Source organism: Oreochromis aureus, linkage group 7, assembly GCF_013358895.1.
Source record: "Oreochromis aureus strain Israel breed Guangdong linkage group 7, ZZ_aureus, whole genome shotgun sequence".
NCBI classification, from domain to species: domain Eukaryota; kingdom Metazoa; phylum Chordata; class Actinopteri; order Cichliformes; family Cichlidae; genus Oreochromis; species Oreochromis aureus.
This window is the reverse complement of record NC_052948.1, coordinates 10,700,654-10,727,077: the sequence shown is the minus strand read 5'-3', so window position 1 is coordinate 10,727,077 and position 26,424 is coordinate 10,700,654. Positions and strand designations below refer to the sequence as shown.

General features: G+C 41.7%; 1 protein-coding gene across 9 annotated transcripts; it reads left to right on the top strand.

The window, feature by feature from the left end:
* On the top strand, positions 1 to 25,503 carry c2cd5 (C2 calcium dependent domain containing 5). 9 transcript variants are annotated; one of them, XM_039614794.1, is made up of 29 exons: positions 5 to 545; positions 980 to 1,088; positions 1,244 to 1,330; positions 1,462 to 1,633; positions 1,725 to 1,820; positions 2,119 to 2,274; positions 2,373 to 2,610; positions 5,376 to 5,536; positions 9,373 to 9,461; positions 12,292 to 12,400; positions 15,949 to 16,063; positions 16,216 to 16,314; positions 16,411 to 16,522; positions 16,609 to 16,688; positions 17,085 to 17,271; positions 17,357 to 17,518; positions 19,020 to 19,064; positions 19,554 to 19,694; positions 19,778 to 19,841; positions 19,975 to 20,036; positions 20,159 to 20,257; positions 20,376 to 20,465; positions 20,575 to 20,653; positions 21,084 to 21,176; positions 21,601 to 21,633; positions 21,938 to 22,009; positions 23,191 to 23,384; positions 23,470 to 23,616; positions 23,705 to 25,503. In XM_039614794.1, exons 2-29 carry the CDS (start codon positions 999 to 1,001, stop codon positions 23,828 to 23,830), a joined length of 3,198 nt encoding a protein of 1,065 aa, XP_039470728.1. In that variant the 5' UTR covers positions 5 to 545; positions 980 to 998; the 3' UTR covers positions 23,831 to 25,503. The 9 variants fall into 9 exon arrangements, 7 of the variants coding, with proteins under 7 accessions (XP_039470730.1, XP_039470728.1, XP_039470727.1 ...); XM_039614793.1 differs by having other exon boundaries at positions 21,938 to 22,039; XM_039614792.1 differs by having other exon boundaries at positions 21,908 to 22,009.
* The last annotated feature ends 921 nt before the right edge of the window (positions 25,504 to 26,424 follow it).

Sequence of the window (26,424 nt, the reverse complement as noted above, 5' to 3'; positions counted from 1 at the left end):
GCTGCTATTGATATAGATAAAATTAAGCGAAACTGAACTACTGAAAAACTAAATTTAGTACTTGTACTACATTAAGGCACGTTTTAATCATCCCAGTGGAATTAGATAATATATTATTTCTTATATTATTATTTTTATTTATCTTTTAAGGAGGGGCGCGTCGGCTTAACGTTTGCATGTTAAAGTACAACTTTACGAGATACACACAAACGCAGCACACAACAACCCCAAGTGAGAATTCATTCATCATGAGCTTCATGCTGTCAAGCTAGCCGTTGTATTTACGCGGGGCGTGTAAAATAAATAATAAGTGGACAGTAATGCCATTTGTAGAGCATCGCCAGTATCTGTAAAGCCGCAATATCTGCGGCTGGATGATTTCTAAGTTGAGCGACACTTTCCTGCGTGTTGTACTGGGAACTCACGTCTCGTGTTATGGGAGAGACACGGAGGTCAGACGAACGGTGGACTGTCAACAATAATGTCCGAGTAAAACGAGACTGCTGCTGCTGCTTGGCCAGCTGTATGTTAATCTTCTAGCACTGGTAAGGATGTTACAGTCTGCACTGAAGACAACATGCTTACTTTGTAGCTGCATAGGTGGCGGCTTTGCCGTGACTGTAAAAACATGGCCGATCAGGTAACTAGAGCTAAAGAGATTCTGACTGCAATGCAGTTAACCTAAGTGGCTTTTCGTGTTAGCCTCGTGTTGCTAACTTAATCTAGCACACTGATAGTTCGTTTTTTTTGTTTTTTGTTTTGATAAACGGCAATGCAGTAGATAACCTCAAACCGAGTGGATCATCTTTTTTGATAAACAAGAAATACAAATTCTAGTTTAGCTTTTAGCTAATTAGCTAGTGAGCTTGTAAACAGAGGAAGGGGCTCTGCACGTTATCAGCAACACATGTTCACCGACGCCTCGATGTTTCCTGTTGTTAAGGGCAATATTGACAGTTTTAATTATATATGTTGACAGATCAGCGTAAAATTGAATCATGCCTGGGAAACTCAAGGCCAAAATTGTGGCAGGGCGCCACTTGCCTGTGATGGACAGAGCCAGTGACCTTACTGATGCTTTCGTAGAGGTAAGAGAAGAATTTATGTGCTTAATTTGTTTATAGCAGTGTAGCTGTACATGAACTGTTTGTCCTAATGTTGATAGTCACTTCCCCTCTAAAGGCCCAAAATGAGCCAAGAAAAGCAATTAGGCATTTAAAAAATGTGTCTGATTACATTCCAGGTCAAGTTTGGAAATACAACCTTCAAAACGGATGTCTGTCCCAAATCCCTCAATCCACAATGGAACTCGGAGTGGTTCAAATTTGAGGTAAAATGCCTCTCTTTGAACATGAGGGACCGATGTTATTACTACATTAAATTGCATTCAGATTCTGTAGATTTCTAAACTCTCCTCCTTGCTTTTGCCTCTTGTTCCTCTTCATGCCTTTCTGTCTGTAGGTCGATGATGAGGACCTGCAGGATGAGCCGTTGCAGATCACAGTATTGGACCACGACACTTACAGTGCTAATGATGCCATAGGGAAAGTTTACATTGACATTGATCCGCTGCTTTACAGTGAGGCTGCTTCTGTCATCTCTGGCTGGTTTCCCATCTATGATACCATCCATGGTATAAGAATCAGCTAATCCATCCACAATGATCACAAATTTTATTTTGTTTTCTTCATAGCCTTATCTATATTTCTATTGTTTGTCATCAGGAATTCGAGGGGAAATAAACGTCATTGTTAAAGTGGAGCTCTTCAACGATTTGAACCGTTTCAGACAGTCTTCATGCGGGGTCAAGTTTTTCTGCAGTAAGTTTGGGTGGATTTTTGGTTCTAAATGCATCATAAGACACCATTTTCAGATTTATGTGAGGGAGGGCAGTTAATTAGATGGCATTGTAATCAAGGTTTTTGTGTCACAATGATCTTGCCAGCAAAAAAAAGGGGTTATTCCTTGATCGGCAAAATTATAAGCTGTGTCAGTGCCATTAGCACATCTGTAAACAAGGACATACCACTTACAAATGTGCAATAAAGATGGAATATCAGCTATAACAAAAATTTCTCGTGAAATCTAAGCTCCTTCTCCTCTGTTTCTGTATGGCAGCCACATGTATTCCACAGTGCTACAGGGCAACTTTGGTGCACGGCTTTGTTGAGGAACTTGTGGTAAATGAAGATCCAGAGTACCAGTGGATTGACCGTATCAGAACTCCCAGGGCCTCCAATGAAGCGCGACAGCGGCTCATCTCTCTCATGTCTGGTAAGGAAGGAAGTTTGTGAGGAAATTCAGGTGTGGAGGAATGAGTGCTCCTGTTTACCTGTTTTGTTAACATGGCCGTGTGTTACCCCCCCGTCCAGGAGAACTACAGAGAAAAATAGGACTTAAAGTGCTGGAGATGGGTGGGAATGCAGTAGTGGGCTACTTGCAGTGTTTCGACCTGGAAGGAGAGTCGGGCCTGGTGGTCCGGGCCATAGGTACCGCCTGCACGCTGGACAAACTCAGCTCTGGAAGTGCCCCTAACACCAACACACACATGCACCCAAACACAGCTCCTGCTTCCAATGCCTGCAATTCCCCCTCTAAAGATGGAAAGGAGTGAGTATGAATCAACAACACGAGCATGCACACTACTACCTCTTTTATGTGCAAGTTTGTGAGTTTTGGGAAAGACGATTGTGTGTGCACGAAAGGGAGAGCGTGTGGATTAAAGCGTGTACTGTATAAAAGTTTATGTGCACACTCCTGTGTGTGTCTCAGTATCTCTTGATTCCCCTTTGCACTTGGTGTGTCCATTGTATCATGTGTAGTGCATCATAAAACTAACAGCACACGACATAACCTGAGACACACACATGTACAGTACACACACAGCCATCCTCAACCCCTCCTCCTCCCTTGTCTGTGTCTGCTCTTTTAGACTCCTCTTGCATGGCTTTCTGCTCTGCCTCTGCATGTTCTAGTGCTGCATCTTTTTAGTGAGTATCTAGTACACATGTTCTGCTGTGCCTCTAACTATGTGGTTACTCACTTTTTTCTGCTTTTCCCATCATAAGTGATTTGTTTCGTGGTTTACATGCAGTTCCTGTAAGCTTAACGACACTTGGTGTGATTGTGTGCCTCTTATTCTCTTCAAACTGTACATCTGTGTGTCGGCGTGTGAGATTTTGTGTAACGGGGATGTAAACATCTGCTGGTGGTGAGATGAAATGTGTGAATTTAATTGGAAAACTCTTTTTTGTTTTTTTGGTGAGAAGAACAGTCACGAATGTCCACTAAAAATAGGACAAAGTGATGAATCAGAGGAGAGAGAGCGAGAGCGTAATTATTGTACCAGAGTTCATTTTCTTCCCACTGTTATGATTGTCTTTCTCCATCTTTCCTTTAAGACTTACCTGCATTTTGGTTTTTCTTGCAATTAAGGTGTTGTAAAAAATAAAACAAAAAACTATTTCTTCTATGTTATCAGAATCTAAACAGCTATCTGTGATTACACACATTCTTGATTTTTTTTTTTTTTTTTTTTTTTTTTTTTTTTTTAACTGGTTATTCAATGAGCTAAAACTGCCATGATTCAGGATTCTTGTTGTTTAATCTCTTTCGGGTATTTATTGTTGTTTAATTTACTGACCCTGTTCAGCTGTAGTTAGTATAAAGAGAAATTCCACTACATTAAATCAATTTTGTAATTTTGGGTTCGACCTCAAGGTCAGAGGTCAAGTCTTGTGAATTCGAAACTTCAACTAAGAACTAAGAACTAACAGATTTTTAAATTCATACCATAGGTGTGTCCACTAGGAGGCTGCCAGTACTTTACAGTCTCAATTCCTTCCGTTCAATAAATGGACTTTCAGTTACTACAAAAAATACAGTTACTTTTTTTATTTAATTATCTATCTATCTTTGCTTAGGCCTCCTTTACTTACTTTTTAGGGAAAAAAAGACATCATGAGAACAAAATGGTGCCAAAGTGGAAAACAAGGTCGTCACATTGCTTTTTTTTTTGACCAACAGTTCAAAACGTAGCGGGTGGATATTTTACACTACTATAAAATAAAAGACCTATCGTAATCAGTTTGCTTAAAAATTGATATCCACAGTTACTCCATGTATTAAAATGATTGCTGATTATTTTCTTTTATTTCACTTTTTAATACTTCAGCCATAATGGAGAATTTTAAGGTTTCCCAGGGAGCCATATAAAAATAATTTTTTCCAAGCTAGCTTGTTTTTGGATACTTATCTGTAATGCTGTAGGGCCTTCGTTACCTTTTTTCCTCCTCGTGTTTACATCCCTGCTCTGTATCTGTGTGAGACTGAGATTTCAAACTGAGAGCTGCGTGTTGTTTTCCTGCTTCTTTCACATGACTTTAAATTGAATAACAGTGCAAAAAGTGGGAGTTTAACAAAAAAGAAACCCCAGCAACCTCTTTTTGCTGTTCTTTTCCTTTTTTGTCTCCCTTTTTCACTCTACTGCAATGTTGTGTTGTGTTGGTTCTTGTGTGCATCTCTTTCTTCTTTTCTGCCAACATTTGGATTTGGACGTTTCTCACTGCTCGTGTCCATATCGGCCCTTCGTCTTCCTCTCTCTTTTTCTTTGTCTTTCTCTCTCTCTCACTCTCATTCTTTCTGCTGATTGGCCCAGGTCTCCCCTTGCCCACGGATGCCGCTCCACCCACAACAGCCCAGTGCATTCGGTCTGCAGCTCCCAGAGACTGTCCCAGAACTTCTCAGTCTCTGTTCCCACACTCATCTTCACTGGTACGCAGAGGCAGGAAAGGAGATAGGTGCAGGAGAAAGGCAGGAACTCAGACATGCAGTGTAGCAATAAAGCTATAAGATGAGAGGCATCAAGGCAAAGAAGGAAGACAGACCCTTATGTCCTTAAAAATGATTTTAGTCTGGAATCCCTCCACTTCTCATTTTCTAATTACTGCGGGGTGGGCAGTCGGGTTTGCAGTTGCATCAGCATTTCTGAGGAAGGGCCTGTGATCATCCTACAGTCACCTGACCTTTGCTTCACTCTACTGGGACACATGCTTCAGCTTGTCATCCTCTGTTAATCTGATCTTTTTTTGTGTGTTTTGCCATATTGCTTTCTTTAGTTTCATTTATGTGTGTGTGCGTGTGCTATTCTTCGTCCTTACTTTTTGCTTTTCACGCTTGCTTTTGTTTTTTGTTTTCCAGCCATGCGTAGCACCTGACAACACACCTCACCCAAAGCAAACAAGTGTCACATTAAAAAGTCACCCTCCCACTTAACAACCTCGGTTCACTCTCACCCACATATGCGCACACATACATACGCAAAGAGGGGTGCAGTGGTGACTGACGTGTGTGTGTGTGTCATGTTCTCCTGGCAGGCCGGTATTTGTTGAGGATCTGCCCTCGTCCTCCGGCCCGCCAACCCCTTTCAGAGCCCTTCCCACCTCCTCCTCCTCTCCTCCCCCCTTCTCTCCCTCCAAGCCATGCAGCCGCCAGTCCTCATCATCAGACACAGACCTCAGTTTGACGCCCAAGACGGGTAAGAATACTTGGCCCCGTCCCTCTTTCCCATTCTCATTCCTCCCTTCTCCTACACTTCATATTGGTGCTGCTGTGTGGTTTTGTTTTTCAAATTCTGTTTATTCAGTTCATTTTTTAAGAATATTTTAACATTATTTTCTGTTGTAAGTTTTATTATAAATATTTATTAAGCCTTGCCTTGTCTCCCACCTGTCCTCAGTGGCCTGGTGTGTCTTCTTGTTTCACATTTTGAAAAACAAAACAAAAAAAGCATTTTTAATAATTGGAATATAAAACATGTGCTTCATAGCCTGAAGGCACACCAGATCTCTGTATTTGTTCCGTCCCCTTGTTGTTGTAGCTTTAGAAGCACTGTGTCTCATGGGGGCTGTTGTTGATTGAAGGTCACTTCTCCATTAGTAGTCATTATGGTTAATCGTTGAGGAAGAGATCATTTTGGTAGAACTCTGCCCTAAGGACAACTTAAACACATTTTAACGCAGGCCACTAATAAATGCCACAAAAACTGAGGAACTTTTCACCACAGCTGCCCTCCCGAGCCCTCAGGATTGGACCTACATTTTCCCCTAATCCACATTCCTCCTTTCTTTCCACTTCATTATCTTTCTTGCTCATGTTTCCTCTTCTGTGCCTCCTTTCTTTTCCTCTTAAGCCATTTTCACATGTAGATTGCAGGACTTGCCCCAAGGTAGGCTGCACGTTCAAAGACAAATGTCCAGTGTATTTAGATTGTTTCAGTCACTTAAACCAAACAAAGTACAGTGAATATGGAAAGTATTCACTGCTCTTAACTTATTCCACATTTTGTAATGTTACAGCCTTTTTCTAAAATGGTTTCAGTTCATTTTTCACCTCCAAGTTCTACCCTATGATCACAAAGTAAAGACAGTTTGCTTGAAATTCTTGGAAATTTATTAAAAATAAAAAACAAAAATATAACATGTAGATAGCATTTCCACTGATCATCTGTCAGATGTTTCAGTTGATTGGACGTGATTTGGAAAGGCACACACCCGGTCCTGTGTGAGGTTCCATAGTTGACAGTGCATGTCAGAGCACAAAGCAAGCCATGAAGTCCAAGGAATTGTCTGTTGACCTCAAAAACAGGATTGTATTGAGACAGAGGTGATTGGTATAGAAAAATTACTACAGTATTGAAGTTCCTGGTGAGCACACTGGCCTCCATCATCCATAAATGGATGAAGTTGCGAGCCACCAGGACTCTAACTAGAGCTGGCTGCCTGGCCAGTCTAAGGGATTGGGATGGGAAGGATCTTAGTCAGGGAGGTGACCATGAACCCGATGGTGACTCTGACAGAGCTCCAGTGTTGCTCTGTGGAGAGAGGAGAACCTTCCGGACGGACAACCATTTCTGCAGCAGTCCACCAATCAGGCCTGTATGGCAGTGGCCAGACGGAAGGCACGTGAGAGCCAAAAGGTAACCACCAAATCGGGTATCGCTCGACGCCTGGATAATACCATCCCTACAGTGAAGCATGGAGGCAGCATTATCAAGCTGTATGATGGGATATTTTTCAGGCGCAGGAGATGAGTCATGGTCGAGAGAAAGATGAAAGCTGCAATGTATAGAAACATTCTTGATGATAAGCTCCTCCAGAGCGCTCTGGACCTCAGACTGGGGTGAAAGTTCATCTTCCAATAGGACAGTGACCCTAATCACGCAGTCAAGATAACAAAGGAGTGGCTTTGGGATCAACAGGGAGCTAGAGCCCAGACTTGAACCTGATTGAATCTCTGGAGAGATCGGAAAATGGCTATGCACCAACGCTGCCCGTCCATTCTGATGGAGCTTGAGAGGTTCTGCAAAGAAAAATGATAGAAACTTCCCGAAAATAGGTGTGCCTAGCTTGTGGCATCATACTCAAAATTTTGCAGAGAAAATGAATTTAATAAATTTTTGGAATAAGGCTGTAACATGGCAAACTGTTACAGCTGTGAATATTTTTTGGGTGCACTGTATAGCTAAGTCTTTAGGATTTAACACTTTCAATAAGATTTGACTGAACTGTAGACTTTTAAGCTTTAATTCAAGGCATTTGACAAACTTATTGCATTAACTTGTTAGGAATTACAGCCAATTGTTTACACAGTCCATTACATCCAATTTCAGAGGAATGTTCTTTTGTTATTCCATGATAATTTACAAGCAGATAAAAAAATCTAGGGCTGATTCCAAGTTTAGAGCTTGCATTTAGTAGCTGACCTCAATATGAGGTCAACAGATGTATAAATACAAGTTGAAGTGCTCATCATTTGGTTGAAAGACCAAAAGAAAACAGAGAGCATCAACTTTAAGGAACAACATTCTGGTGTGTTCTTGAAAAAAAAAAGAAATGAACTAGCCAGTTCAGCAACATTGAAAGGCTTGAAAAACCACAGAAGACAAGTAAAGTCCACTATAACAGAATTATTTCCATGTTTAAGAAAAGCAGCTTCACATCTAACCGAGTGAAGAGCACTTTTGGTAAGGTTGGAACATTATTATCCACAATCAATGAGATGCCTAAACTGAGGCAGGAAGGGCAGATCAGACTGCCAGGAAACATCTAAGAGAGCCTTCACAGTTCTAGAAAAATCTTTGGACAGATTGAAACCAAGATCAACTTGTACCATAATGATGGGAAGATAAAAGTATGGAGAACAAGAGAAATGGCTCATGATCAGAAGCATTGATTGTCTGGAGTTCATGTGTGAAAATGGCTTTTGCTTCCCATCATTCTTCAGCATTTTTCCTTTTTTTTTCTCGTTCCTTTTTTTTCTCACCTTACTACCAGTACATGCAGTGCACATTTGATAACTGTCATTAAATTATTTGAATCAAAAGTATTTTTTGGGTTCTGCGACACTGAAAGTCACCAGTCTGTAGTTAGCATGCTAATTTAATTAAAATGTGGACCAGCCATGTAATGTATTGACAGCTGATCCGCTCACCAAGGTCAGTATCAGTACAATGCCCAACTTACTTAATACTAGCTACCTACTTTGCATAGTTCATTTCTCTGCGCTTGTGTCCACTTTCCTCCTCATCATGCTCTTCTCCATCTTCTCAGTTGTTGTGCTTCTGCCTACTCTCTTCATTGCTCTCTGCCTATCCATTCTCAATATATCTGTTTTCTTTATGCATCCTCCATCTGTTTCTCTGCTGTTGGATAGAGGAGCCCCACTCAGTGAGATGCAGACCTGGGATCTTCCTCTGCCCCAGCTCCCCCATCCTTTCCACAGACACTCTGTCCCTTCCTGGTTCTGGCTCAGTGGGCTGTGGTCATGGCTCTAACCCCAGGGCAACCACCTCAGCCCCTCTCTCCTCCATCCAGTCAGACTCTGCATTGCTGAGAAAGAGCGTGTCCTTCACTGAGGACCTGCTGCTGGCAGCCTCCGGTATAGTAGGCCTGCTGTGTGTCACCGAGTGCCAGAACCTTATAACAGTGAAGTGTTGGCATCTCACTCATTTAATGGGTCAACAGCAGGACTGTTCACACCCAGATTGTCTTGACTGGTTTTGTCAGAAACACTAACTGCTCACAGTCCACTGTGAGACAACATTACTGTGAGAGTCCTATTCTGGATACTTTAACTCCCAGCATGTGGTTCGATGTGTTTATTAGTGCACTAAATGATCAGAATAAGTTAGTCTGAGGTTCATGAGGCTGAAGATCATTAGGGGTTTTTTTGTCCAAGTTCAACTTTCTCTTGATTTGTCTTAACATGAATGCTGCAATGTAATAATCACCTGACAGTTTGTTTGGCTTTGTATTCCGCTGACTTTTGTGTTTAAAATGACAAAACTGAAGCCAGGCTCTCCTCTGTGATCAGGAATGGGCAGTGGAGGCAGCGCCGGGAAGGAGGCGGGACCTCTGAGGACCCTCCTCAGACAACAGACACAGACAGCTCTTGAGCAGCGGGTACGGTGACACTGGTGTCACTCATCGTCCACACTTACATACATTTAATTACTAGCTCACTACTCGTGCAGACACCTGAGACTGAAACGCAATGTCAGAGCTGGTGAGCCATATATTTTGGAGAGCTGAGGGTTTGACATTTGTGTTGGCGTTGCATATCAGCCTCAGATCTCTGTGCAAATGGTGAGTTTTAACACAGGTGCATTCTGTGTGACGGATTCATAATTGACATTGGAGAGGTGTTTAATGGGGATCGGTCTGTGTAAGACCAAGTAATGTTCCCTTTTTTGTGTCTCGACCACTTATGCTACTCAGGGAGCGTCTTCCTCTGGGTTATTGTTAAACGCCAGGGTATGTCCCATCAGTGTGACACCTTCTCACTCTCCACCTTTTCCTTAAAACCCTAACCAAGCGGATGGCCACCACTTAGTCTGAGTCAACTCCTAACCTGGCTCTTTTTTTTATTGCTCTGCACCCTCCAAACCCTAAAAGATTGACAAACATGTAATGCAGAGTGCCGGAGGTTAGGAGTTGTGCTCCCTTCTTGTTCGAAGGGGTGTGTTTGAGACTGTTCGTGTTTCGTCTGGATATTCATCTCAAGTGCCTCCCTCCTTCCAGAAAAATTTCCTGAGTCTGATTTTGGTTTCCCGTATCAAAAACAGGAATGAGCATACTCATCTCATCAGCTCATTCTTGCGACCTGGCTCAGAGTGGGAGGAGCTGTCAGACAAATTGGAAGACATCTTCCTTTTGTGGAGTAGTGGATACGATTGAAATTTTTGGCATTCCCACCTGATTTCTGATCACTGAAGCCATCCATCACATACTGTTCCTGCATGGTTGGGAATCACTACGTCCCTCTGCTTTTCTGTAAGAGTGTTGTCTCTTCAACTAAGAATGAATACCAGCAGGCTTTGTTTCCTGCTCGTGTGAGTGAATGCATGGATTTGCATCACATTATTTGGCTAGAGATAGAAGACCAGCTGTGTTCTTAGTGGGCAGAGACAAGCATGTAAATCAGAGTAATGATTCACAGCCGCAAACTACTTTGTCTGTCTTTGTCCTTCACTTTCAGCTCCAGACCTAATGAATGCATGTGTATACGGTAGACTCAAAAGGATTGAATCTCTACATGAGTGACACTAAATACCTAGGCTTTCAAAGATGTTTTTCTCAATCATTTCCAGCTGTATTTGAAATGCTTTTGAGTTTTATTCCTACACGGGTAGGCTGTAGTGGGGAATCTCAGTGGACAAAACCTGCATGGGGGGCTCATCACACTCTGTCCTTGGTGCATGTTTCCACTTATCCTATAACTGCTGTAACTTAAGTCTACGTGCATCATGTTTTAGACTTTAAAAACAGTTTTAATCAATAATCAACTGCTTCAGTATGTGTTGGGAGAGGAAAAAAATGTGAAGTTTGATATCTGGTTCTGCTTTTATTGTCTTTAGCATGTTCCCAAGTTTTCTGTTTTTGCATAGAATTGATGCTGTGAGGTTTCTGGGGTTGAAGCCTTTAGAAATCTCTATGCAAAGTATTTAATTTTTTTTTGTTGTTGTTATGGAATATAAAGGTCTTATTAGTATAGTACTATAGTGTGCAAAGGTCTTGAGCTAGCCCTTGTTTTTTTTTCTTTTTTTCTTTTTTTAACTAAATTACCTCCAAGCAGGAAGTAGGTGGTTGTGAGCAGTAGTTCTCCAGCATTCTGAAAGTCTTTCTAGGTTTTTGATTTGCATGTTGGCTGCTTTTTCATTCATTTTCAGTCCAGTCCTTGTACCTGACAGTTTTTCTCATTGTTTTTGTTAAGCCACTAAAAACTGACGTCTTACTCATGCGAGCATAAAAAAGGAATTTAACCCACATATGTCTGCACATTACAGTCAACTTGGCAAAGAAACACTTTTAAGTTGTATCTTTAGGGACCTTGTTACTAACAGACCATCAGAAAAAACACTTTGTTCTCTTTTATTTAGTCAACTCTATGAAAAATGGCAAATGTAACATAATTAGACAGACATATTTTTGCACCAACAAGGTGATTCTCAAAGAGCTATTAGCTGAGAACCCAGGATTTCTCAGCATGTGCAGAGTTTACTTACAAAACATTGAGAGAAATTGACAAGTGGAAGAGAAAAGAAGTGGTAGGCCTAAAAAACCCATCTGCACCAGATGAACAGTAATTGAAATTCATATATTGAAAATAGGAAATAAAATCCAGCAAAGACCTGACACGGGACCTGGCTGTGGCTTCATTTTTCAGCACAACTGTGATTCCAAACACAAAAGAGTTAAAAGCATACATGGATAAAAAAAAAAAGAAACACATGAAGTGAAACACTATCTGATTTTGGTTGGCCTACCCAGCAGCTCACATCTCAAAACGTGATTGTTCTTTAAGAAGCCTGGAGAGCTTTTCCTGAAATGAGAAGGACGCTTGGCTGAAAGAGTTCACACTTTAGTGAAGATTAAAAGGAGTCCTTCCAAATATTGACCTTTCAGGCCAGTTAGGGCAAAAGCAGTTTTTACAATTCTATGTACTGTATTTATGTTTGTAGAATTCCCATTTCCTTAGTAAAATATAAAGAAATGTAGGGTGACTCAAGACTTTTGCCCACTTCTATAGGTATCTTATAGTGGTGTTTTAACCACCTACCTAACGCAGAACAAATTAGCCTTGTCAGCAAAAAGTAAATATTTGAACTCGGTCTTGAGTTGAGAACTTAATATTCACTAATGTATAAGTAAACATGAGACACAAAAATACTGGAAAGGCCATTTCTGTAAGTGACCATTGTGCGTGCTTCTGTTTTTTAAATTGAATGTGTAGGAGTTCCCCTTCTTCACCTTGATGTCGTTCCCTCCTGGGTTTCTGCTTCATGTTGGTGGAGTGGTCAGCGCTCGATCTGTCAAATTACTGGATCGGATACACAACCCCGGTGAGTTCAACACACGAACGCACACAAGTTCCTAACGTAGCTCGTCCATCGCCCCGTGAAAAGATAAGAGTGAGCTTTTTCCATTGACCCTACAGTGTTGTGTGTGTTTGATCTCGTTGCAAATGGCTGTTAGTCAATGCTACCCATTATCCTCTTGTGTTGCCAAATTTTTCCAGTGTATGGTCCTACTCCCAATTTGTTTGCAAAGGAAAAAAAACTATAAGTTGACGGTCAGACTTAAGTTTATCTACAAGTCCTGTAGGTAGCAGGTGAAAGCTGTTCCTGGTCACGCTGATAGGCTGCGTATGCAGTAGTTTGTTCTAAACTTTAGGATGGGCTATCATCACATGTGTCAAACATTTTTATGGATAGGGACAACTTTCACCTTGTGGTTTGACTCACTGGCTTTATGTAATTAATAGTCTGTGCTGGTCATTTGGTGGCTCTGTGTGTGTGCCTGTGCTGTGGTTGCTGTGTTGTTGTTGTGCAGTGCTGCCCCCTGGGGCTGAATTGCAGTAGTGGTGCATGGCTCCAGTGTTTTGCCTGCTACTTCTGTTGTGTGTGTGGTTGGCTGTAGGTGGCAACATATCGAGGTGCTGTGGTGTCTTGCTTAAGCTCTGCCAGCCTTTTTCTGTCTTTATTGAACTCACTGTGTTGAATCTGTTCTTTTGTTAAGAGGGGCATAATAAATACACCTTCAAATGAGATTTACAGACATTTGCTCGTCAGGTGATCGCCTGCCTGTTAACAGTGTTGGAATACCTGAGTCCAGTTTATAGACTTAGTAGTTTTACCTTTTAGCTCAGTTTACTAATAGCCTACCAATACGAATGAAGGATGTCTGAGAATCTAATCAAAGGGGAGTGTTGATGAATGTGGGCTGGGTTAGGATAAGCAGGGCTCTTGTCAGAAGTGGACAGGGGAACTAAAATAAGACTGTTAAAAAAACGGTGCTGTGATTAAACCAGTATTCTTGTCTAAATTAGACTCAATGACCCTGATTGAAACTCCAGGATTAACTTGGAAAGCAGTCTGAAAAGAGCCCTGTTCACTGTTGCTGTGCCTTTCTACTACAGAAAAACATCAAAGGTACCCTGTGGAGTTTGTCTTCAAAAATAGCACCGGGGAGCGATATCTTTACAAGTGCCTTACTTTTTTTAGCTTGTTTTACTTTGACAATAACAACAATAACTTAACAGTTATGCTCTGCTTAACTCAGGCTTGATGTGCTTGTTATTAGCAAGATACATTAGCTAATGCATATAAAATCACTTCATGTAATGTTGTATAACTGCATCCAAGGCCGACATTGTTGAATCACTGCAGCTAAATGTTGGCAACCCAGATGACTTCTATCACTCACTCAGGTTGGTCGGCCAGCTCCAAACTGGCACCGTTTGAACCTGTTGACTGATGATTTAAAATCGGGGGGGGGGCATTTACAGTAAGAACATGCCCATTCGTTTTTGTTTACAAGAAAACTCCACAGTGCGCCTACATGTACTTACAGTCGCTGCATGCTCCTTTTTGTGTTGTAGAGCTTCTCTTCTCCTTATGTTAAAAACAAAATAAGTAAATATAGCCTGACGCTTTTACTCATCTCAGTTCTCCTCTCTTCCTCATCAGTCTTTTTCTTCTCTGTCAGATTGTTTTAATAGGGCTTAACTTAGTTTGTCGTCGCATTAGTGACTGTGAAGTGGTGTCTGTCTTTGCATAGTGATTGTGGAGTGCTGCCGTTGTGCTGTGTCGGTTTGTTAGACTGTCTCTTCTTTTCTTTTTCTCTCTTTTCTGTACTAACGGTGTGTTCTGGCCCAGCCTTGGGTAACACGCGCTCATACAAACTGCTAGACTGGAATAGTGTCACTGCAGGTATTTCCCCCCTTTTAATGCTCTCACCCACAGGAATGATGGCAGCTCAATGAAATTAAACCCCTGTTTGCTTAATGTTAAAATATAACGCCCCCATAGAAAACTTAAGTAGAATTCAGCATAGCCTCATATTGCTGAAAACTTCTGACTTCAGTGAGCTGCCATCTTCCTCTCTCTAATCTGTGTGCGTGCGTGTGTGTGTGTGCTGAGTTGAGTTAAGCATGCCCTGTGTCCCCACCCCACCCCATCCAGCCTGGCCTGGCTACCCCACACCCAGCTCATCCTGCTGCACAGAAGAGATCCTGCTCTTCACTAACGTTGTCCCAGCGCTGTTTCTAACACTTCCCGAATGAGCATTGTGGTCAAACCTGTCTAGACCAGAGGAGGTTTAGGAGGTTTACTCTGTCACAAAGAGCCACTGAGGCATGTGCATCCTTAACTCACTGGGCCGTATTCATACTGAGAGAAAGAAAGCGAAAGAGTGAGAAAGAGAAAAGTGATGAATGGATGCATGGAAAGAAGTCGTTGGGGGGGGCAGTTGAGGAAAATTAACTCGATCTGGGACTTTACGGTGGGGATGGAGGGAAAGAGGTGAGCTGACTTAAATAATGGACTAGATTTGATGGACTCTAGTGAATGAATATGGCCCTTCTCTGCCCATGACTGTGCACATGGTCATGAGCGTGCACGTTGGTGAGCCTGTGCCTGTTTGACATAACTGCTTCTGGTTTAAAGAAACCCACCTCGTGGGCCTAATGCCTGACCATCAGTCATTGTTCTTCATCTCTTCAGTTTCACAGCCCATTCTTCCCATCCCCTCATTCATCCCTCTCCCCTGTCTCACCTACCATTTGAGTTTCTCTCTGTATTTGGGAGGCTCTGTCAGCATGTAGCCCTCCCAGGGAGTCATGGGGTGAAGCTCAATACTCTAATGTAGCTTTTTTTGTCATGTCCTCTTTGTTCAACAGCCTAAAACAACCATAAGAGTCAGATTAAGCTCTCAATTTGCAATGATTTGGCTTAAAAAAAAAAAAAGATGTTTGGAGCAAAGCCTCATGAAACACACCCATTGTTTAGCATAAGTATGATGAAGGCTCGATCGCTTTAAAATTACTAGCTTTGTCACCGGGATAGGAAAGCACGTTTAAAATCAGGCGTAGTGTCTTCTCTTATACCAGATTTTCTATCTACACTAGCACAGCCAAGAACTCACATAATGGCTGGTGGCTGTGTCCTTTCTGTTAGTGCAGCTGGCTGAAAGGAGACAAAGAGAAGGGAGACATGAACATTTATATGATGTCCACTAATGAACTAACCTTGTCTGACCATTGACTTTGCCTTCATCATCATCATCATCTTTCTGAAATTCTCACAAACCATTTTCAGTGTCAGTTTGTTTAACAAAATCACAATTGGTTTTGGCCTGCTTTGATACACTGTTTAACCCATAAAACATCAGAAAATACAAACTGTAATGTTGGCTGTTTGTTGATTTTCTGGTAAGTCAAAGCAGTCAGATTAGGCACCGGATTATGCACAGATTTTCTGTTAGTGTTGTTTGGATTTGTGAGGGTACTGCATTTTTAACCTATATTTTAGTGTTCAGTGAGGTGTTGATAAATAATTCAGTTAGAAATGCCTTGTGAAGGCTGTTTGATTTAGAATTGTGTGTTTCGCAGATGAGCCGGAGACTCGCGATGCCTGGTGGGAGGAGATTCGCCAGGAGATCAAATCTCATGCCAGAGCTCTCGGTTGCCATGCAGTTGTAGGGTACAGTGAGAGCACAAGCATCTGGTATGTACTGCGTAAACACACAGAAAAGTGATGCACTTTAATCCCGAGTTTGGTACGAAACACTTGGATCCTTGTGATTTCTCTCTTTGTGTCCTGCTCTCATTGTGCCTTCCTGTTTTTCTCTTTTGATTTCTCCCATTGGCTCAAAACAGCGAGGAGGTGTGTATTCTGTCCGCATCTGGCACAGCAGCCATCTTGAATCCTCGGTACATGCGTGAAGGCTGCCTGGACATCGGTTGCACCGACCACAGGTTGGTTTCTTTTTTCTTATTGTTCAGCTCAAAGTCTAAATGTCAGTCATCACATGTTTATGACAACGCACCTTTTTGGTTTTTGTTGTTCTCCAGGTTTGAGGATCCATCGCCACCGAGCTGTGGCTTCTGTCACATCCCGTACGATGAGCTCAACATGCCCTTTCCTGCACAGCTCACCTATTGTTACCACTGTAGACGACAAAAGGTATCAAATACAGTTAATTTCTTTTTAGGCTAAATGAAAGGTTTCTGCTCTTTAAAAATATTAATAACTACTGCCTTTTTTTTAAGGTTCCTGATGTGCTCTTCACAACAATTGACCTGCCATCAGAAGCAGCTGTTGCAGGAAAAGGCTGCCTTATCCAGGCCAGGTATAACACCTCACAAACCCACAAACCCTTCTTGATATTAGCAGTAAAGGAGTTAAAAGGCTTTTAAAATATTACTTAGGGAAAAATACACACACACAAATCAAATCTATAAAAGTAAAGTGTATTACAAGCATTTCACTCAATAATCTAGCTATAAAAATAACTTTTACAGTAGATATTTCAGATAACATGATTTATAATACCCAATATTCTTCAGTGGTAGCATGTGGACTAAATAATACACCTCAGAAGATGCACTTTTACATCAGAGGAAGTGATCAAAGTGAGCAATTTTGACCAATCAAGGTCAATTTTAGACCTCAACTGGGTTCAATGGAGCAGTTTTTCTATGATTTGATCAATGCACCTTCAATGCTGGTGCCTCTTGTCTGTCAGGCTGTGTCGTCTAAAGAAGAAAGCCCAGGGAGAAACGAATGCAACGGCCATCTCTAACCTGCTGCCTTTCATGGAATATGAGCTACACACTCAGCTGATGAACAAGCTGAAACTGCGGAGCATGAACGCGCTGTTTGGCCTGCACATACAGATCAGTGTTGGCGAGAACATGCTCCTGGGTCTGGCTGTAGGTTAACCTTTCATGCTAACAAGTGATTATGTCACTTTTATGTGTGGTGGATCTTAATCGAAGTAAACGTGTGTGTGTTCAGTCTGCTACAGGTGTGTACCTGACAGCTCTACCTGCTCCAGGGGGTATCCAGATAGCAGGGAAGACTCCAGGAGACTTGAGCAACGAGCATATATCATCCATTCAGAAAAGGATTAATGACACCATAGCTGTGAACAAAGAGCTCTATCAAATAAATCCTCCGGTGAGACAGCCAACTCTTGCTGATACAGTGAATGAACTTATGGAAGCTGATCTTTGTGATCAAGCCTGAAAAGTCTCACCTTTCAGGGCAGGTTTGTGGTAACGTAGGTTTGTTTCCAAACTGCAGTAGCTGAGGTGTCATGTTGGGAAATTATGATTTGTGTAGCCTTCTGTAGTCCGTATGAAACCTTTTAGCACAACAGAACTAAAAAAGTTGAAATTTATGATGTTCAGACATGGTAAAAACTTATCCTGATGAATACGCTATAGCATCGCTGTCTGTGGTCATTTTATACTGCAACAAGTGGGAACAGTTTTCACATTTTTTTCTACTTTGAAAGAAGAAATATCTATGGTCTATGACCAAGAATATTAAAGACTAGTGCATTATCATCAGGCTTTTACATTGTATGGACAATACTAGTATTTTCCATTATTTTGGTGTTATTTTACAGTGTTAAAAAACATGTTATGAGACATACTATACAGTCCAGACTATAGTTATGTGGACAGTTACCTTTTTATTTTGTTCTCCAAGCTTTGTTGATTGGATACAACATTAAAGGGTCAAGATTTACAAAGATTCAAAGTAGCCGGACACCTGGAAACTGTTTCTTGGGTGGCTGTGTGTCATGGCTCAGAGCTGACTGTCAAGACTTAACCTTCAGTTACAAGTAGTTACAAGAAGTTGTGTCATTAAGTGAGAAGAGAGGCATTGAACATGAAAGAGAAAGAGCTCCATGTTGGTATTTGTTTTCCAGAAAATCAGAAAATTGTTGGCATGGTGAAGGAAAAAAAGACTTTTATGACTGAAAAGCAAGTCAGAAATGCTTTACAAGGGGCCAAGTCATTTTTATATAATATAATATAATATAATATAATATAATATAATATAATATAATATAATATAATATAATATAATATAATATAATATAATATTATCTTTTGACTTAAAGCCCCCTCTCTGTTATTGTTTCATATGGCTGCGTTTGCTACTGTCATATTGCTAGTTGTTAATTAATTCACTGCTGGAAAAAAAAGCATGAGAATGAATGTGCAGGCGTGCACTGTAGGTGAATTCTCTAGATGCATTAAAAATGGCCATCAGCATGTCATCATTCAGCAGCACAACTACCTCTTGGGCATAGCCGAAGCAACCAAAGAGCCTTTCAGGGTGAAGAAGTGAGCTGTCCTTGAATCGCTGTGTTAATCACTTGAGCCAAATCTGTTTGAGACCTATTCAACTTGCTGAAGGTCAGATTAAAGAAAGAGCCCCTAAACTTTGTCTGCCGTGTATCAGAAGCAGTCCTTTCCATACTGATGTACACCTTCTCAAGTGAAATCTAAGACTTGACACTTTAATGTAGTACATGTCATCTTATTTAAATCCTCTGTGCTGAAGCTGAACAACATCTAACTGTCCATATATGCCTGGGCTGTATATTCTGTTCTTTGTGAATCGTGATAAACTTACCCCTCTTGTCTCTCTCTGATCATTAAAGAAATTATTTGCCCTGGACCCTGAGGTGTTCTGCGGCATAAACATGGTACTGAGCATGCCAACCTTTAGCTGTGAGACGCAGCAAAGCATGACAAGTGTTTCACACTATTAATCACAGTACTACACCACCTTTAACTTTATTGCAGCTCTTAACTGGGGACGTTTTTTTTTTTTTGTGTGGGAATAATACGTATCACACACTAGAGTCACCTCTTCAGATGACTCACTGCAAAGTCATTTTATAAGTTGTTAACGTACTTTGATTATGTCCATCTCCCCTGACCAACCACACTCTCACCTGCATATATATTTGTGTGTGTGCGAGTGTGTCTTTTTCCAAATTAACACCAACCATGAGTGTGTGTCAGTAAAGTTGACTGGGTGAGTGAGAGCATGTGGATTGTTACTAACACAGTCATTCTACTAGTTACTGTAGAGATGTAAAGATGTTAGATACAGATGTGATCTTCTGTGGTGTTCTGGTTATCTCTCTGACGTCCCGTCTGCTCGGATGCTCCGTCTGTTTTGCTTGCAGGAGCTTGCAGAGGAAGGGGTGGGCTCTCCAATCCCTGAGCCAAGGCATCGATCCAGACTTTTTCGCTCCCACTCGGAAAGCTCAGACGAACTATCAGAACTGGATCTGTCCCACGGCAAAAAGGATGCCTTCGTCCTGGAGGTGTGTATCTGTACAAATCAAATCAATACACACCAGTTGTAAATGCCAGTTTAAATGGTGACAATGTTTGATCACTCCTATAGATTGATGACACCGATGCCGTGGAGGATATCCACTCCCTCCTGATCGATGCACCTCCCCCCACAGGTACATGTTGCACACTCACTCTGGTTCAGTTACAGTGGATCGTTATGCACTGCACACAAGTTAATAATTCAGTCCAAGCTCTAGCATGTGCTATTGTTTCTGTGCTTCATTGCATCTGCTTCAATGTCTTCAGGTTTCTACAGCTGCAACACTGAAAACATGCCTGGGATTTCTAACTGGACTTCAGGAGTACAGGTACAGCTTGAACGTAGTTGTAGCAATGCTACCCATTATTGCAGAATAATTATTTTAGAAATAAATACAATTAAGTATTAATTTAGATCTGTGCAAATCTGTGTCATCCTTTATTTTGACAGATGTTTACATCAGTGAGGGTTTTGAGGTTGAGCAATGCCAATCTTACTAACCAAGGCTTAAACAAGATCTTCACTGACCTCTGTGAGAACCTGCTGAAGGTAAGAAACCATCATGGAGCAGGTTTCACACTGGCACTGTTTTGTTTTTGTTTTTTTAGTTGAACTTGCTGTTTTGATTTGGGTTTTACAAGTCTACAATTCATCACGTTTGTTTCAGAGTTTTTACTTCAAGCTGCGCTCTATGATCCCCTGCTGTCTTTGTCATCTCAACTTCACCGTAGCAGTGCCAGAAGAAGAGCTCATACAGGTGAGACAATTCAGGCCATCACTCATTTGTCAAGCTGCCAGAGCAGTGAATGTAATTGAGAGAAAATTTTTATATCTACTGCTTTTCCTCTTCTCATCTCCCTGCACAGGTCACAGTGACAGCCGTTGCCATGACCTATGACAAGGAACAGACTCAGGAGAAGACAGCTGAGAAGCCCATCAACAAAGGTCAGTCTCTCTGTGCATTTTACTTTAGTTGCAGCTTTGCTGAGATGAAGGAAAGCTTTCACATCCAGTTTAATGCACTCAGTCAAGTAAAAAAAAAAATTCAAGCTGTATCTATGATGAGCCACTACTTGACTCCAAATAATACAATAACTCAGCTTAGGTAAGTTGATATCAATATTGAGCAAAGCTGAGAATTATTGCATTATTATTAGTGAAGTAGGAAAACAAATATTCTTTTAGGATCTAAGCCAGGATGTCAAACTCATTTTACACGATAGGCCACATACAACCCACTTTGGCCGATTCTGGCCCCTGGGGCCTTATGTTTGACACCCCTGCTCTAAACAGTGTATTGCTTTTAAGAATCATCCCTGCTAGTGCTGTGTGTTGTGTGTCAAGTTGAGTGTGGATTGTGTGTGTATCTTTTTAGGGAGCCTTGAGGCTGAAGAGCAGCTGCAGTTTCCCCTGGAATTGTGTGCAGACTCGTCCTCTTCCAACATTCAGACAGCATCCAAAATCTCAGGTATCTTTAACTGTTTTTATCTCCCTTACCTCATCCGTTACCCTGCTTCACTAAACGGGTATCACCCATCTCGTCCACTAACACATCAGATACAGTCTCTTTATTCACCCCAGCTGCAAAGCTCTGCCAAAACCAGCTGCTTATAGTACAATCAGCAGGTAAATTAACTGTAGTAGACAAGTGAGAGTTTGTTTTGCCGTGAACTTAGATAACAGTCTGTGACGCTGTGTAGAGGAGACTTTGTGTCTAGAGGAGACATTTGCATTAGGCTAACACAGCCATGGGATAATGGGGTGGGAGTGATGGTTAAAGCTAGACAACGCATGCTGTGTTCGCCTTGTGGCAGTAATCGGTTGTTGCTGAACTTTTCTCGCCTTCCGACAAGGACAAAGTTAGACTGTGATGGTGTGTGTGTGTGTGACAGGTGTCGCAGAAAGTACCAACATCTCACCCAGAGGTAAGCTGCCTTCTTTTCCTTAATTTCCCCCGCCCCTTCTCCTGCTACCGAAACTACTACACTGCCCTGTTTTGACTTTTCATCCTTTAGTCTCGGACAGAGTTATCCTGCACCGCTCCCAACCCTCATCCAGTTTTGTTCTTTTCTGTTCGTTTGTTTTGTGTTGTTTTGTCTTTTCGTTTTCTTTTCTTGTTGTTGTTGTTGCTGTTGCGTTTGTGAATGCATGTGTGCGTGTGTGTGTGCGTGTGTGTGCGTGCGTGTGTGTTCTCTCCAGCTGCCTCCGTTGATTACGGTTCCTTTGCAGACAGATGCAGCACCTGGCTAGAGCTGCTTAGGCTGAAAGCTCACACCATAAGACGAGGATCAGTTAAGACAAGTAGGAGGACACAGTCTCTAGCACACTCTGGTGATCATACCCACAAATACAGAACACGGTTCACAAGCGGTCACACATACGCGCACACACCCCTCCATGCATGCCGCTGGGGGGCGGAGCATTGTAAATCAAGCACCAGCTTTGTTTTGTTTTTTTTGGCTAGAGTGTGAAAGTTGACGCCCCGCCCCTCAGAGGGATCCACAATTTGCAGCTTGCCAAAAAACAGTGTGTCAGATTAGAAAGGTTTTTGCATTTTGTGTGCAGCATTTTTCTCAAATAGCTTGTTGGTTGCAGCAATTTCATGAGAACCTCCAGAGGGTTCCTTTTATTTCCCTCCCCTGCTTTTGCATCACTGATTCTTCTTAAGCTTGGAAGATGGGAGGTTATTTGAGGAGACACTGTGTGAATGCTAAAGGATTTCATGTCTGATTTGTTTGGGAACACACTGATAATCACGGTGGGGCGGGGGTCAAAGCTTTTCTGCAAGAGCTAGTGTGACTTTTCAGACCTGTGCACGTTAAGTAAACTACAGTCTAATGTGTGGCTCTGAAGGTTCCTGGTTTGATGGATGTAAGCCACATCAGGTAAATTTGCAATAAGATACTGGAGCATCTTTCACACTCTGGCTTGTGTACATGTGCCCAGCCTCAGCCTCACAGCTGTTTCTGTCTGTCTCCGTGTCTGAAGCCTTCCTCACAAATGCCAACATATAGAAAAAAATCTCTCATGTACTTTGCTGTAAGCACTCTATTCACACTTGTAAACAGCTGTGCCCAGGTCTGTCTGTCTGTCTGCAGACATGTGTAATTGTCTGTTTGCATCGACTGCATGATATGCATGGCAGCCCACACGCGCCAAGTGATTGTCTACTGCATTCTCAATGCTGCATGTAAATCTAACAAACGCACACACATACACATGCCTAAGCACATGTAAGTACACATTTTACTCTTGCTGTGCAAACACTAACAGCTGAGTTTCTGCATGCTCATTCCACTATGACATTTCTTTCTGCTTCAAGGCTCATGTCTGCTTTTAATCTTTCCACTGGTTTTGAGTTTTTTCTGGTATCTCCATTCCCGTTTTATCTCTTCTTTTTCTTTATATCCCCCCTCCTCTCTTCTTATTTTTCTCTTCACGTCTCCCACTTGCTTCTGCCTGCACTCTCTCTGAACCTGCAGTCTCATCTTTGGAGCGCTGCAGTCCGCTTCAAGAGGGACGTTCCCGCTCGCTGCGCTCCAGTCGCTCATTTGGAGGCAGTTCGGTAACGGTGGTGAAGATGACGCCGCTCTCCTTCCTTCCCGGGATACGCATCATTAAATACCTTGGCATTATCAACATGTTTTTTATCAGAGAGACGACATCATTACGGGAGGTACGGACGACGTCAGCACAACATCCAAAGTCCCGCGGTCATTTTGCGCAGTTTTAAACGTAAAGTGTGTTTTTGTTCTGTGCAGGAAGGCGGTGTTAGCGGCTTCCTTCACTCATTCATTGCAGAGGTGTTTGCGATGGTTCGAGCCCATGTAGCGGCCCTCGGCGGCAATGCAGTTGTGTCTTACAGCATGAAAGAATGTGTGTTCATGGAAAATCCAAATAAAAATCAGGTACATAAACTGCACATTACTAACAGGCAGTTTATCTCAGTACTGGCTCTTCAATTGATTTCATTTTGCATACTTGTTCTTCTCTTAGGCTCAGTGTCTCATAAATGTAAGCGGTGATGCGGTTATCTGCATCAGCGAAACAGACCAGGAGTCCTCAGCATCAACGGCAAATACTGGACAGACCGGTGGCGGTGGAACCGATGGGGCTACATGACAATGACACTTTCCCGGATTCTGGCTCCAAGAAACACACACTAAGTCAACACACTTTAAGTCTAGCCGTCCAAATCTGACTGACATATGTTTGCCTTAAAACTCTATAAAAGATCCAAAGGCTTGGACACAGTGAATAAAGAACCATTGCTCAAGCATGCAAAGCAATCTGTATTAATATAGGAGTGTGGGATGTTTCTCTTTGTTTAAAGTGGACATTTTGCAGGACATATTATGGAATTTCAAAGTATTTCAAAACATTTAATTTAAAACCAGCCAAACGACTCCTTACACTCAACCTTCATATTAAAGCCGTCCATGCTGGGGTCACTCACAGCCACGGTATATCGGTCATCCGGTCGGGTAAGAGTAAGGCAGCTATGACTGATTTGTCCATCCACAGATCACCGATGTCACTCGATGACTGAAGGAAAAGGGATACAAGCTAATGATTTTAAAACGCAGTCAAATTCTTACTCACTTATTTCATCCCATGTGTTGAGCACTGAGTGAACAGATTATGCATCAGGCAAGACAAGTGATTAAATTTTAAATGAGTGGTGCTCTTTCTTAAAATGTAGAAAAATTAGTGTGACGTGGAAGATTTTGAAGCTAATTCCAAAGAATCCAGGCGGACCTGTGATCCGTTCACTGTTGTCCGGTTTTAATGTTCTATGTCTAAACTGGGCTCATGTTGAATTTGTTGAGAATCTTGCTAATTAGTTTTAAAGTGTTTCTCAGAGGAAGTCCAAAATTGTTCTGCAAGTGTGGAACGATGGTGTCACAGCTGTATTTTTGGGAGGAATCTCGTGTTACATGCATATAGATAACACAAGCCAAAATTACAGGTGTTATGTGCACATATTTTTGTAGAGCAATAACTCCCTTTAGAATAGCCATTACCATATATTCAGTATAAAGCTATTTAAAACTATTAGATTATATTGCTTTATCCTAAATTCAAGTGACATAGCAGGTATGCTTTTCATTCACATGCAACTGGAGTGAGTGGGGAAATGGTGATGGGTGTGATGTCAGATGAATAGAAACAAAACTGATGAGTGGATATAAAGCGGGTCTTTGGGATGTCGTAGCAGGGATCTTTAATAGAATATAAAGTCTTTGAGGTTGTTTTGAAGTATTTAAACCTTGATCTCTGGGTATCAAAGCAACTGACGTCCTCCTCTTGATGCATTTATCTGTCTGTGTCAAATTTCACATACCTTCGCCAAGCTTAATCGCTGTTTCGTGGGCACTCGTGTTAATGTTTAGTCTTGCTGCTGATCTTCTGTGTATTGTGGCGGGGGTGAAAAGCAGCTACAAGTGTCGGTGCCACCTGAAAACAGACTGTGTAAATGTTCTAAAAAAAAAAAAAAAAAAAAAAAAAAATCAGATTTCTAGTATTTTTATAAGTTAAAGAGTCCTACTACTTACTTCAGCTGTGCAATGAGTTTCATGATGTTTTGAGTCACTGTGTCAGAGAATTAGTGGTACTCTGTTTTGTGTGTGTGATCAGCTGTTTGTGATTAGTTTCATATGTTTGTGTCTAAAACTTGAATGTAAATACTTGGAAGCTTTGGCTTTTTGACTAGCAGCATGCAGACCCACTTTTTATTGCCATGACTCTGTATGTTTGCCTGATAAGTCTTGCACAATAAACCTGAGTCAAAGTGACAGCTGTTTCTTGTTTTTATTGTTATTTGTTTTATTTGATGAGCTATAAAAAAAATAGTCAGACGAATTTCCGTCTGACTAAACAGGATCTGTAGTTGTGTTTTTTTAAAGATTATTTCTGCCAATAAAAAAAACAACAAAACAAAACAAACAACTCCCCCCCCCCCAAAAAAAACATGATTTTTAAAAAACATTTTTTGCCATTTGCAAATCAAATTTAGAGTGGAGTTTCCATTTATTGTCTTTTGAGTTGGACATCTCTAAAATTTCAATAGAATTTCAATAAAAAATGTATTTATTTATTTTTTTGTAGCCGTAGAAACAACCTTCTGAAGTCGTGACCCTGCGTTTTATTTTATTTTAAACATTTTCAAAGTTTATTCTTCTGTTTGTATCGTTTTATTTATTTTGCATTCAGCTTCATAGAATCGAAAGACAAAGAGGAGTTGAAAAGGGTGCATAGAGAGTTGAGGGGACTGATAAGGAATGGGAAGGACAGCTACAGGCAAAAGATGGAGAACCAGCTTCAGCAAAACAACGTTGGTGAAGTCTGGAGAGGCCTCAGAACCATCTCAGGCCACAAACATCAGAACTCTCTGCCTGGGAGGGATGTGAGGTGGGCAAATGAACTGAATCATTTCTTCAACAGATTTGATTCAGCCATGAGGCAGTCTCCAACATCGGCTGCAGACTCACCCACCCCCACTGCTGCTGTTCCACCTCAGACACTTCACACCTCCTCTATTCACCCTGCTCACCCCTCCCACCCCAACAACAGCATCCAATACACACTCAACACAAGGCTCCAGCCTGTCTCTCTCAACCACCCAGATTAGGAGGGAACTGAGGAGGATTAAAGCCAAGAAGGCAGCGGGTCCAGATGGCATCAGCTCGAGGGTCGTCAGGTCCTGCGCGGACCAA